Source organism: Somniosus microcephalus, chromosome 17 (assembly GCF_052327205.1).
Source record: "Somniosus microcephalus isolate GS21.2 chromosome 17, FLI_Smic_1.0, whole genome shotgun sequence".
In the NCBI taxonomy this organism is placed as follows: domain Eukaryota; kingdom Metazoa; phylum Chordata; class Chondrichthyes; order Squaliformes; family Somniosidae; genus Somniosus; species Somniosus microcephalus.
Window position 1 is genome coordinate 66,010,965 of NC_141003.1, and position 14,533 is coordinate 66,025,497.

Below are 14,533 nucleotides of genomic sequence, written 5' to 3' on the forward strand. Positions count from 1 at the left end.
TGACTCTCTCTGATTATCCCCGTGCTGACTCTCTCTGATTAACCCCGTGCTGACTCTCTCTGATTAACCCCGTGCTGACTCTCTCTGATTAACCCCGTGTTGACTCTCTGATTAACCCCGTGCTGACTCTCTCTGATTAACCCCGTGCTGACTCACTCTGATTAACCCCGTGCTGAATCTCTCTGATTAACCCCGTGCCGACTCTCTCTGATTAACCCCGTGCTGACTCTCTGATTAGCCCCGTGCTGACTCTCTCTGATTAACCCCGTGCTGACTCTCTGATTAACCCCGTGCTGACTCTCCCTGATTAGCCCCGTGCTGACTCTCTGATTAACCTCGTGCTGACTCCCTCTGATTAACCCCGTGCTGACTCTCTGATTAACCCCTTGCTGACTCTCTGTGATTAACCCTGTGCTGACTCTCTGATTAATCCCGTGCTAACTCTCCCTGATTAACCCCGTGCTGACTCTCTGTGATTAACCCCGTGCTGACTCTCTCTGATTAACCCCGTGTTGAATCTCTCTGATTAACCCCGTGCTGACTCTCTCTGATTAACCCCGTGCTGACTCTCTCTGATTAACCCCGTGCTGACTCTCTCTGATTAACCCCATGCTGAATCTGTCTGATTAACCCCGTGCCAACTCTCTCTGATTAACCCCTTGCTGACTCTCTCTGATTATCCCCGTGCTGACTCTCTCTGATTAACCCCGTGCTGACTCTCTCTGATTAACCCCGTGCTGACTCTCTCTGATTAACCCCGTGCTGACTCTCTGATTAACCCCGTGCTGACTCTCTCTGATTAACCCCGTGTTGACTCTCTGATTAACCCCGTGCTGACTCTCTGATTAACCCCGTGCTGACTCTCTCTGATTAACCCCGTGCTGACTCTCTCTGATTAACCCCGTGCTGACTCGCTCTGATTAACCCCATGCTGACTCGCTCTGATTAACCCCGTGCTGACTCTCTCTGATTAACCCCGTGCTGACTCTCTCTGATTAACCCCGTGCTGACTCGCTCTGATTAACCCCGTGCTGACTCTCTGATTAACTCCGTGCTGACTCTCTGTGATTAACCCCGTGCTGACTCTCTCTGATTAACCCCGTGTTGAATCTCTCTGATTAACCCCGTGCTGACTCTCTCTGATTAACCCCGTGCTGACTCTCTCTGATTAACCCCGTGCTGACTCTCTCTGATTAAACCCGTGCTGAATCTGTCTGATTAACCCCCTGCCAACTCTCTCTGATTAACCCCTTGCTGACTCTCTCTGATTATCCCCGTGCTGACTCTCTCTGATTAACCCCGTGCTGACTCTCTCTGATTAACCCCGTGCTGACTCTCTCTGATTAACCCCGTGTTGACTCTCTCTGATTAACCCCGTGCTGACTCACTCTGATTAACCCCGTGCTGAATCTCTCTGATTAACCCCGTGCCGACTCTCTCTGATTAACCCCGTGCTGACTCTCTGATTAGCCCCGTGCTGACTCTCTCTGATTAACCTCGTGCTGACTTTCTCTGATTAACCCCGTGCTGAATCTCTCTGATTAACCCCGTGCCGACTCTCTCTGATTAACCCCGTGTTGACTCTCTCTGATTAACCCCGTGCTGACTCTCTCTGATTAACCCCGTGCTGACTCTCTCTGATTAACCCCGTGCTGAATCTCTCTGATTAACCCCGTGTTGAATCTCTCTGATTAACCCCGTGCTGACTCTCTCTGATTATCCCCGTGCTGACTCTCTCTGATTAACCCCGTGCTGACTCTCTCTGATTAACCCCGTGCTGACTCTCTCTGATTAACCCCATGCTGACTCGCTCTGATTAACCCCGTGCTGACTCTCTCTGATTAACCCCGTGCTGACTCTCTCTGATTAACCCCGTGCTGACTCTCTCTGATTAACCCCGTGCTGACTCTCTCTGATTAACCCCGTGCTGAATCTGTCTGATTAACCCCCTGCCAACTCTCTCTGATTAACCCCTTGCTGACTCTCTCTGATTATCCCCGTGCTGACTCTCTCTGATTAACCCCGTGCTGACTCTCTCTGATTAACCCCGTGCTGACTCTCTGATTAACCCCGTGTTGACTCTCTCTGATTAACCCCGTGCTGACTCTCTCTGATTAACCCCGTGCTGACTCACTCTGATTAACCCCGTGCTGAATCTCTCTGATTAACCCCGTGCCGACTCTCTCTGATTAACCCCGTGCTGACTCTCTGATTAGCCCCGTGCTGACTCTCTCTGATTAACCTCGTGCTGACTTTCTCTGATTAACCCCGTGCTGAATCTCTCTGATTAACCCCGTGCCGACTCTCTCTGATTAACCCCGTGTTGACTCTCTCTGATTAACCCCGTGCTGACTCTCTCTGATTAACCCCGTGCTGACTCTCTCTGATTAACCCCGTGCTGAATCTCTCTGATTAACCCCGTGCCGACTCTCTCTGATTAACCCCGTGCTGACTCTCTGATTAGCCCCGTGCTGACTCTGTCTGATTAACCTCGTGCTGACTTTCTCTGATTAACCCCGTGCTGACTCTCTCTGATTAACCCCGTGCTGACTCGCTCTGATTAACCCCGTGCTGACTCTCTGATTAACCCCGTGCTGACTCTCTGTGATTAACCCCGTGCTGACTCTCTCTGATTAACCCCGTGTTCAATCTCTCTGATTAACCCCGTGCTGACTCTCTCTGATTAACCCCGTGCTGACTCTCTCTGATTAACCCCGTGCTGACTCTCTCTGATTAACCCCGTGCTGAATCTGTCTGATTAACCCCCTGCCAACTCTCTCTGATTAACCCCTTGCTGACTCTCTCTGATTATCCCCGTGCTGACTCTCTCTGATTAACCCCGTGCTGACTCTCTCTGATTAACCCCGTGCTGACTCTCTCTGATTAACCCCGTGTTGACTCTCTGATTAACCCCGTGCTGACTCTCTCTGATTAACCCCGTGCTGACTCACTCTGATTAACCCCGTGCTGAATCTCTCTGATTAACCCCGTGCCGACTCTCTCTGATTAACCCCGTGCTGACTCTCTGATTAGCCCCGTGCTGACTCTCTCTGATTAACCTCGTGCTGACTTTCTCTGATTAACCCCGTGCTGAATCTCTGATTAACCCCGTGCCGACTCTCTCTGATTAACCCCGTGTTGACTCTCTCTGATTAACCCCGTGCTGACTCTCTCTGATTAACCCCGTGCTGACTCTCTCTGATTAACCCCGTGCTGAATCTCTCTGATTAACCCCGTGCCGACTCTCTCTGATTAACCCCGTGCTGACTCTCTGATTAGCCCCGTGCTGACTCTCTCTGATTAACCTCGTGCTGACTTTCTCTGATTAACCCCGTGCTGACTCTCTCTGATTAACCTCGTGCTGACTCTCTCTCTGATTAACCCCGTGCTGACTCTCTGATTAACCCCGTGCTGACTCTCTGATTAACCCCGTGCTGACTCTCTCTGATTAACCCCGTGCTGACTCTCTCTGATTAACCCCGTGCTGACTCTCTCTGATTAACCCCGTGCTGACCCTCTCTGATTAACCCCGTGTAGAATCTCTCTGATTAACCCCGTGTTGACTCTCTGATTAACCCCGTGCCGACTCTCTCTGATTAACCCCGTGCTAACGCTCTGATTAACCCCGTGCTGACTCTCTCTGATTAACCTCGTGCTGACTCTCTCTGATTAACCCCGTGCTGACTCTCTCTGATTAACCCCGTGCTGACTCTCCCTGATTAACCCCCTGCTGACTCGCTGATTAACCCCGTGCTGACTCTCTGATTAACCCCGTGCTGACTCTCTCTGATTAACCCCGTGCTGACTCTCTCTGACTAACCCCGTGCTGACTCTCTGATTAACCCCGTGCTGACTCTCTCTAATTAACCGCGTGCTGACTCTCTGATTAACCCCGTGCTGACTCTCTCTGATTAACCCCGTGCTGAGTCTCTGATTAACCCCGTGCTGACTCTCTCTGATTAACCCCGTGCTGAGTCTCTGATTAGCCCCGTGCTGACTCTCTGATTAACCCCGTGCTGACTCTCTGATTAACCCCGTGTTGACTCTCTGATTAACCCCGTGCTGACTCTCTCTGATTAACCCCGTGCTGACTCTCTCTGATTAACCCCGTGTTGACTCTCTGATTAACCCCGTGCTGACTCTCTCTGATTAACCCCATGCTGACTCTCTCTGATTAACCCCGTGCTGACTATCTCTGATTAACCCCGTGCTGAATCTCTCTGATTAACCCCGTGCTGACTCTCTGATTGACCCCATGCTGACTCTCTGATTGACCCCGTGCTAACTCTCTGATTAACCCCGTGCTGACTCTCTGATTAACCCTGTGCTGACTCTCTGATTAACCCCGTGCTGACTCTCTGATTGACCCCGTGCTGACTCTGATTAACCCCGTGCTGACTCGCTCTGATTAACCCCGTGCTGAATCTCTCTGATTAACCCCGTGCTGAATCTCTCTGATTAACCCCGTGCTGACTCTCTGATTAACCCCGTGCTGACTCTCCCTGATTAGCCCCGTGCTGACTCTCTGATTAACCTCGTGCTGACTCCCTCTGATTAACCCCGTGCTGACTCTCTGATTAACCCCTTGCTGACTCTCTGTGATTAACCCTGTGCTGACTCTCTGATTAATCCCGTGCTAACTCTCCCTGATTAACCCCGTGCTGACTCTCTGTGATTAACCCCGTGCTGACTCTCTCTGATTAACCCCGTGTTGAATCTCTCTGATTAACCCCGTGCTGACTCTCTCTGATTAACCCCGTGCTGACTCTCTCTGATTAACCCCGTGCTGACTCTCTCTGATTAACCCCATGCTGAATCTGTCTGATTAACCCCGTGCCAACTCTCTCTGATTAACCCCTTGCTGACTCTCTCTGATTATCCCCGTGCTGACTCTCTCTGATTAACCCCGTGCTGACTCTCTCTGATTAACCCCGTGCTGACTCTCTCTGATTAACCCCGTGCTGACTCTCTCTGATTAACCCCGTGCTGACTCTCTCTGATTAACCCCGTGTTGACTCTCTGATTAACCCCGTGCTGACTCTCTGATTAACCCCGTGCTGACTCTCTCTGATTAACCCCGTGCTGACTCTCTCTGATTAACCCCGTGCTGACTCGCTCTGTTTAACCCCGTGCTGACTCTCTGATTAACCCCGTGCTGACTCTCTGTGATTAGCCCCGTGCTGACTCTCTCTGATTAACCCCGTGTTGAATCTCTCTGATTAACCCCGTGCTGACTCTCTCTGATTAACCCCGTGCTGACTCTCTCTGATTAACCCCGTGCTGACTCTCTCTGATTAACCCCATGCTGACTCGCTCTGATTAACCCCATGCTGACTCTCTCTGATTAACCCCGTGCTGACTCTCTCTGATTAACCCCGTGCTGACTCGCTCTGTTTAACCCCGTGCTGACTCTCTGATTAACCCCGTGCTGACTCTCTGTGATTAGCCCCGTGCTGACTCTCTCTGATTAACCCCGTGTTGAATCTCTCTGATTAACCCCGTGCTGACTCTCTCTGATTAACCCGTGCTAACTCTCCCGATTAACCCCGTGCTGACTCTCTGATTAACCCCGTGCTGACTCTCTCTGATTAACCCCGTGCTGAATCTGTCTGATTAACCCCCTGCCAACTCTCTCTGATTAACCCCTTGCTGACTCTCTCTGATTATCCCCGTGCTGACTCTCTCTGATTAACCCCGTGCTGACTCTCTCTGATTAACCCCGTGCTGACTCTCTCTGATTAACCCCGTGCTGACTCTCTCTGATTAACCCCGTGCTGACTCTCTCTGATTAACCCCGTGTTGACTCTCTGATTAACCCCGTGCTGACTCTCTGATTAACCCCGTGCTGACTCTCTCTGATTAACCCCGTGCTGACTCTCTCTGATTAACCCCGTGCTGACTCGCTCTGTTTAACCCCGTGCTGACTCTCTGATTAACCCCGTGCTGACTCTCTGTGATTAGCCCCGTGCTGACTCTCTCTGATTAACCCCGTGTTGAATCTCTCTGATTAACCCCGTGCTGACTCTCTCTGATTAACCCCGTGCTGACTCTCTCTGATTAACCCCGTGCTGACTCACTCTGATTAACCCCGTGCTGAATCTCTCTGATTAACCCCGTGCCGACTCTCTCTGATTAACCCCGTGCTGACTCTCTGATTAGCCCCGTGCTGACTCTCTCTGATTAACCCCGTGCTGACTCTCTGATTAACCCCGTGCTGACTCTCCCTGATTAGCCCCGTGCTGACTCTCTGATTAACCTCGTGCTGACTCCCTCTGATTAACCCCGTGCTGACTCTCTGATTAACCCCTTGCTGACTCTCTGTGATTAACCCTGTGCTGACTCTCTGATTAATCCCGTGCTAACTCTCCCTGATTAACCCCGTGCTGACTCTCTGTGATTAACCCCGTGCTGACTCTCTCTGATTAACCCCGTGTTGAATCTCTCTGATTAACCCCGTGCTGACTCTCTCTGATTAACCCCGTGCTGACTCTCTCTGATTAACCCCGTGCTGACTCTCTCTGATTAACCCCATGCTGAATCTGTCTGATTAACCCCGTGCCAACTCTCTCTGATTAACCCCTTGCTGACTCTCTCTGATTATCCCCGTGCTGACTCTCTCTGATTAACCCCGTGCTGACTCTCTCTGATTAACCCCGTGCTGACTCTCTCTGATTAACCCCGTGCTGACTCTCTGATTAACCCCGTGCTGACTCTCTCTGATTAACCCCGTGTTGACTCTCTGATTAACCCCGTGCTGACTCTCTGATTAACCCCGTGCTGACTCTCTCTGATTAACCCCGTGCTGACTCTCTCTGATTAACCCCGTGCTGACTCGCTCTGATTAACCCCATGCTGACTCGCTCTGATTAACCCCGTGCTGACTCTCTCTGATTAACCCCGTGCTGACTCTCTCTGATTAACCCCGTGCTGACTCGCTCTGATTAACCCCGTGCTGACTCTCTGATTAACTCCGTGCTGACTCTCTGTGATTAACCCCGTGCTGACTCTCTCTGATTAACCCCGTGTTGAATCTCTCTGATTAACCCCGTGCTGACTCTCTCTGATTAACCCCGTGCTGACTCTCTCTGATTAACCCCGTGCTGACTCTCTCTGATTAAACCCGTGCTGAATCTGTCTGATTAACCCCCTGCCAACTCTCTCTGATTAACCCCTTGCTGACTCTCTCTGATTATCCCCGTGCTGACTCTCTCTGATTAACCCCGTGCTGACTCTCTCTGATTAACCCCGTGCTGACTCTCTCTGATTAACCCCGTGTTGACTCTCTCTGATTAACCCCGTGCTGACTCACTCTGATTAACCCCGTGCTGAATCTCTCTGATTAACCCCGTGCCGACTCTCTCTGATTAACCCCGTGCTGACTCTCTGATTAGCCCCGTGCTGACTCTCTCTGATTAACCTCGTGCTGACTTTCTCTGATTAACCCCGTGCTGAATCTCTCTGATTAACCCCGTGCCGACTCTCTCTGATTAACCCCGTGTTGACTCTCTCTGATTAACCCCGTGCTGACTCTCTCTGATTAACCCCGTGCTGACTCTCTCTGATTAACCCCGTGCTGAATCTCTCTGATTAACCCCGTGTTGAATCTCTCTGATTAACCCCGTGCTGACTCTCTCTGATTATCCCCGTGCTGACTCTCTCTGATTAACCCCGTGCTGACTCTCTCTGATTAACCCCGTGCTGACTCTCTCTGATTAACCCCATGCTGACTCGCTCTGATTAACCCCGTGCTGACTCTCTCTGATTAACCCCGTGCTGACTCTCTCTGATTAACCCCGTGCTGACTCTCTCTGATTAACCCCGTGCTGACTCTCTCTGATTAACCCCGTGCTGAATCTGTCTGATTAACCCCCTGCCAACTCTCTCTGATTAACCCCTTGCTGACTCTCTCTGATTATCCCCGTGCTGACTCTCTCTGATTAACCCCGTGCTGACTCTCTCTGATTAACCCCGTGCTGACTCTCTGATTAACCCCGTGTTGACTCTCTCTGATTAACCCCGTGCTGACTCTCTCTGATTAACCCCGTGCTGACTCACTCTGATTAACCCCGTGCTGAATCTCTCTGATTAACCCCGTGCCGACTCTCTCTGATTAACCCCGTGCTGACTCTCTGATTAGCCCCGTGCTGACTCTCTCTGATTAACCTCGTGCTGACTTTCTCTGATTAACCCCGTGCTGAATCTCTCTGATTAACCCCGTGCCGACTCTCTCTGATTAACCCCGTGTTGACTCTCTCTGATTAACCCCGTGCTGACTCTCTCTGATTAACCCCGTGCTGACTCTCTCTGATTAACCCCGTGCTGAATCTCTCTGATTAACCCCGTGCCGACTCTCTCTGATTAACCCCGTGCTGACTCTCTGATTAGCCCCGTGCTGACTCTGTCTGATTAACCTCGTGCTGACTTTCTCTGATTAACCCCGTGCTGACTCTCTCTGATTAACCCCGTGCTGACTCGCTCTGATTAACCCCGTGCTGACTCTCTGATTAACCCCGTGCTGACTCTCTGTGATTAACCCCGTGCTGACTCTCTCTGATTAACCCCGTGTTCAATCTCTCTGATTAACCCCGTGCTGACTCTCTCTGATTAACCCCGTGCTGACTCTCTCTGATTAACCCCGTGCTGACTCTCTCTGATTAACCCCGTGCTGAATCTGTCTGATTAACCCCCTGCCAACTCTCTCTGATTAACCCCTTGCTGACTCTCTCTGATTATCCCCGTGCTGACTCTCTCTGATTAACCCCGTGCTGACTCTCTCTGATTAACCCCGTGCTGACTCTCTCTGATTAACCCCGTGTTGACTCTCTGATTAACCCCGTGCTGACTCTCTCTGATTAACCCCGTGCTGACTCACTCTGATTAACCCCGTGCTGAATCTCTCTGATTAACCCCGTGCCGACTCTCTCTGATTAACCCCGTGCTGACTCTCTGATTAGCCCCGTGCTGACTCTCTCTGATTAACCTCGTGCTGACTTTCTCTGATTAACCCCGTGCTGAATCTCTGATTAACCCCGTGCCGACTCTCTCTGATTAACCCCGTGTTGACTCTCTCTGATTAACCCCGTGCTGACTCTCTCTGATTAACCCCGTGCTGACTCTCTCTGATTAACCCCGTGCTGAATCTCTCTGATTAACCCCGTGCCGACTCTCTCTGATTAACCCCGTGCTGACTCTCTGATTAGCCCCGTGCTGACTCTCTCTGATTAACCTCGTGCTGACTTTCTCTGATTAACCCCGTGCTGACTCTCTCTGATTAACCTCGTGCTGACTCTCTCTCTGATTAACCCCGTGCTGACTCTCTGATTAACCCCGTGCTGACTCTCTGATTAACCCCGTGCTGACTCTCTCTGATTAACCCCGTGCTGACTCTCTCTGATTAACCCCGTGCTGACTCTCTCTGATTAACCCCGTGCTGACCCTCTCTGATTAACCCCGTGTAGAATCTCTCTGATTAACCCCGTGTTGACTCTCTGATTAACCCCGTGCCGACTCTCTCTGATTAACCCCGTGCTAACGCTCTGATTAACCCCGTGCTGACTCTCTCTGATTAACCTCGTGCTGACTCTCTCTGATTAACCCCGTGCTGACTCTCTCTGATTAACCCCGTGCTGACTCTCCCTGATTAACCCCCTGCTGACTCGCTGATTAACCCCGTGCTGACTCTCTGATTAACCCCGTGCTGACTCTCTCTGATTAACCCCGTGCTGACTCTCTCTGACTAACCCCGTGCTGACTCTCTGATTAACCCCGTGCTGACTCTCTCTAATTAACCGCGTGCTGACTCTCTGATTAACCCCGTGCTGACTCTCTCTGATTAACCCCGTGCTGAGTCTCTGATTAACCCCGTGCTGACTCTCTCTGATTAACCCCGTGCTGAGTCTCTGATTAGCCCCGTGCTGACTCTCTGATTAACCCCGTGCTGACTCTCTGATTAACCCCGTGTTGACTCTCTGATTAACCCCGTGCTGACTCTCTCTGATTAACCCCGTGCTGACTCTCTCTGATTAACCCCGTGTTGACTCTCTGATTAACCCCGTGCTGACTCTCTCTGATTAACCCCATGCTGACTCTCTCTGATTAACCCCGTGCTGACTATCTCTGATTAACCCCGTGCTGAATCTCTCTGATTAACCCCGTGCTGACTCTCTGATTGACCCCATGCTGACTCTCTGATTGACCCCGTGCTAACTCTCTGATTAACCCCGTGCTGACTCTCTGATTAACCCTGTGCTGACTCTCTGATTAACCCCGTGCTGACTCTCTGATTGACCCCGTGCTGACTCTGATTAACCCCGTGCTGACTCGCTCTGATTAACCCCGTGCTGAATCTCTCTGATTAACCCCGTGCTGAATCTCTCTGATTAACCCCGTGCTGACTCTCTGATTAACCCCGTGCTGACTCTCCCTGATTAGCCCCGTGCTGACTCTCTGATTAACCTCGTGCTGACTCCCTCTGATTAACCCCGTGCTGACTCTCTGATTAACCCCTTGCTGACTCTCTGTGATTAACCCTGTGCTGACTCTCTGATTAATCCCGTGCTAACTCTCCCTGATTAACCCCGTGCTGACTCTCTGTGATTAACCCCGTGCTGACTCTCTCTGATTAACCCCGTGTTGAATCTCTCTGATTAACCCCGTGCTGACTCTCTCTGATTAACCCCGTGCTGACTCTCTCTGATTAACCCCGTGCTGACTCTCTCTGATTAACCCCATGCTGAATCTGTCTGATTAACCCCGTGCCAACTCTCTCTGATTAACCCCTTGCTGACTCTCTCTGATTATCCCCGTGCTGACTCTCTCTGATTAACCCCGTGCTGACTCTCTCTGATTAACCCCGTGCTGACTCTCTCTGATTAACCCCGTGCTGACTCTCTCTGATTAACCCCGTGCTGACTCTCTCTGATTAACCCCGTGTTGACTCTCTGATTAACCCCGTGCTGACTCTCTGATTAACCCCGTGCTGACTCTCTCTGATTAACCCCGTGCTGACTCTCTCTGATTAACCCCGTGCTGACTCGCTCTGTTTAACCCCGTGCTGACTCTCTGATTAACCCCGTGCTGACTCTCTGTGATTAGCCCCGTGCTGACTCTCTCTGATTAACCCCGTGTTGAATCTCTCTGATTAACCCCGTGCTGACTCTCTCTGATTAACCCCGTGCTGACTCTCTCTGATTAACCCCGTGCTGACTCTCTCTGATTAACCCCATGCTGACTCGCTCTGATTAACCCCATGCTGACTCTCTCTGATTAACCCCGTGCTGACTCTCTCTGATTAACCCCGTGCTGACTCGCTCTGTTTAACCCCGTGCTGACTCTCTGATTAACCCCGTGCTGACTCTCTGTGATTAGCCCCGTGCTGACTCTCTCTGATTAACCCCGTGTTGAATCTCTCTGATTAACCCCGTGCTGACTCTCTCTGATTAACCCCGTGCTGACTCTCTCTGATTAACCCCGTGCTGACTCTCTCTGATTAACCCCGTGCTGAATCTGTCTGATTAACCCCCTGCCAACTCTCTCTGATTAACCCCTTGCTGACTCTCTCTGATTATCCCCGTGCTGACTCTCTCTGATTAACCCCGTGCTGACTCTCTCTGATTAACCCCGTGCTGACTCTCTCTGATTAACCCCGTGTTGACTCTCTCTGATTAACCCCGTGCTGACTCTCTCTGATTAACCCCGTGCTGACTCACTCTGATTAACCCCATGTTGACTCTCTGATTAACCCCGTGCTGACTCTCTCTGATTAACCCCATGCTGACTCTCTCTGATTAACCCGTGCTAACTCTCCCGATTAACCCCGTGCTGACTCTCTGATTAACCCCGTGCTGACTCTCTCTGATTAACCCCGTGCTGACTCTCTCTGATTAACCCCGTGTTGACTCTCTGATTAACCCCGTGCTGACTCTCTCTGATTAACCCCGTGCTCTCTCTGATTGACCCATGCTAACTCTCCCTGATTAACCCCGTGCTGACTCTCTGATTAACCCCGTGCTGACTCTCTCTGATTAACCCCATGCTGACTCTCTGATTAACCCCTTGCTGACTCTCTGTGATTAACCCCGTGCTGACTCTCTCTGATTAACCCCGTGCTGACTCTCTCTGATTAACCCCGTGCTGACTCTCTGATTAACCCCTTGCTGACTCTCTGTGATTAACCCCGTGCTGACTCTCTCTGATTAACCCCGTGCTGACTCTCTCTGATTAACCCCGTGCTGACTGTCTCCGATTAGCTTCTTTTGGGCAACTAGCTGCAGGGAAGTCCGTGGCGGGGGGGGGCTTCCCTTCTGATTGCAGTGATTCTACTTTAGAAGTGCCTGGGAGATGTGAACAGGAAGGAGTTGAGGCAATCGCCTAGTTTGCTGCTAACACCATGTAACCAGGGTGTTAGTTACCGGCAGTTTACACAAGTGCATTCCATTAACACAAGTTGCTCTAACGTATTCTGTGAAGACTCTGTGTTTCTACTAAGCTCAGCGTTAACAGGCAGCTGTAGTCTAGGGTTAGTCTGATACCATGTTCTTCCCACTGTCAGCACCTACCCTTTGAACTGCTCGATAATGTTGAACTTCTTAATGAGCTGCGTAGACGGTCTTGCCATGGCCAAGATGTCATCAGTAATCCTGGAGAGAGAGAGCGAGAGGCACATCAACCCCATCATTTTTTTCTTATTACTCATTCTCGGGATGTGGGCATCACTGGCAAGGCAGGCATTTATTGCCCATCCCTAATTCGCCTTGAGAAGGTGGGGGTGGGCCTTCTTCTTGAACCTCTGCAGTCTGTGTGGTGAAGGTACTCCCACAGTGCTGTTAGGGAGGGAGTTCCAGATTTTGACCCAGCAATGATGAAGGAACGGCGATATATGTACAAGTCGGGATGGTGTGTGACTTGGTGGGGAACTTGGAGGTGGTGATGTTCCCATGGGCTTGCTGGCCTGTCCTTCTAGCTGGTAGAGGACTTGGGTTTGGGAGGTGCTGTTGAAGAAGCCTTGGTGAATTGCTGCAATGCATCCTGTAGATAGTACCCACTGCAATGTAAACTAAATGGTACAATTTTAAAGGGGTTGCAGGAACAGAGAGACCTGGGAGTGTTTGCACATAAACCTTTGAAGGTGGCAAGGCAAGTTGAGAAGGCGGTTAAAAAGGTATACAGGATCCTTGGCTTTATAAACAGAGGTATAGAGCACAAAAGCAAGGAAGTTATGCTAAGCCTTTATAAAACACTGGTTAGGCCCCAGCTGGAGTATTGTGGTCTATTCTGGGCACCACACTTTAGGAAGGATGTCAAGGCCTTGGAGAGGGTGCAGAAGAGATTTACTAGAATGGTACCAGGGAAGAGGGACTTCACTTATGTGGAGAGACTAGAGAAACTGGGATTGTTCTCTTTAGAGCAGAGAAGGTTAACGGGAGATTTGATAGAGGTGTTCAAAATCATAAATGGTTTTGATAGAGTAAATAAGGAGAAACTGTTTCTTCTGGCAGGAGGGTTGGTAACCAGAGGACACAGATTTAAGGTAATTGGCAAAAGAACTAAAGGCGACATGAGGAAAAAAAATTACGCAACGAGTTGTTGTGATCTGCAGTGCACTGCCTGAAAGGGTGATAGAAGCAGATTCAATGGTGACTTTCAAAAGAGATTTGGCTAAATACTTGAAAGGAACAATTTGCTATGGGGAAAGAGCAGGGGAGTGGGACTAATTGGATAGCTCTTTCAAAGAGCTGGCACAGGCACAATGGGCTGAATGGCCTCCTTCTGTGCTGTATCCTTTTATGATTGTATGAACACACTGATAGAGGACCCATACCTGGAATGTTGACCCTTCCTTCTCTCCCCAGGCGCTGACTGTTTCCTGCACTTTCTTTTCATGTTTCAGCATCTGTAGTTTTTTTGCTATATAAAAAAAATTCTCTCTGGAGCCCCATTTACATTCAGCACCCTTCTCTGGGAAGCGTACGCCTAAACTGGGTTCCCCTTATCCACCAGACTTCACTTGTTACTCCCAGCTCCCTCGCTATTTGACTTGCGACCTCTGGGGATAAGTGCCCCTGTTGGCTGACCTACCATGCTGAGAACACGCCCCGGATCACTTGCTGCTGCAGGCTCCAGTCATCAGGTCCCTCGTAGCGACATTCCTTCCCTCCGCACATCAACGAGCAGATGAGATGGGGTGGCACTGCCTTGATGAGATTCTCTCGAGCCTGAGAATAGGAGGGGCGTGGGATGGGAATTTGCAGGTCCATGCCAGGGTGAGGGAGGAAGGACTGGAACAGTTCTGAACCAGAATGAGCAGGCTAATGCGGAAGCTCAGAACCAAAGGGACACACGGAGATGGCAGATGGGACACAGGGAACATCTGGCATAGTTAGACACCAAAGTGCAAGTAAGCAGGTTTGGGATCTACCATTAGCCAATAGGGAAGGGGGGGAGAGGGGGAGGAGGAGGGATGGGGGGAGAGGGGAAAGCACAGAAGAGGAGCAAAAATTTAGGTTCACATTTTACACTGTTAAAAATGTATTTA

At 50.7% G+C, this 14,533-nt stretch overlaps 1 protein-coding gene across 1 annotated transcript in view; it reads right to left on the reverse strand.

Moving 5' to 3' along the window:
• The window catches only part of LOC147105803 (protein tyrosine phosphatase domain-containing protein 1), a 77,458-nt gene that overhangs the window by 46,095 nt on the left and 16,830 nt on the right, over positions 1-14,533 (reverse strand). The window contains exons 2-3 of the mRNA XM_086010564.1: positions 14,077-14,412; positions 12,558-12,638 (exon numbers count right to left, since the gene is read on the reverse strand). Coding sequence (XP_085866690.1) covers positions 12,558-12,638; positions 14,077-14,255 — 260 coding nt within the window. The 5' untranslated portion in view covers positions 14,256-14,412. The remainder of the gene's footprint in view (positions 1-12,557; positions 12,639-14,076; positions 14,413-14,533) is intronic.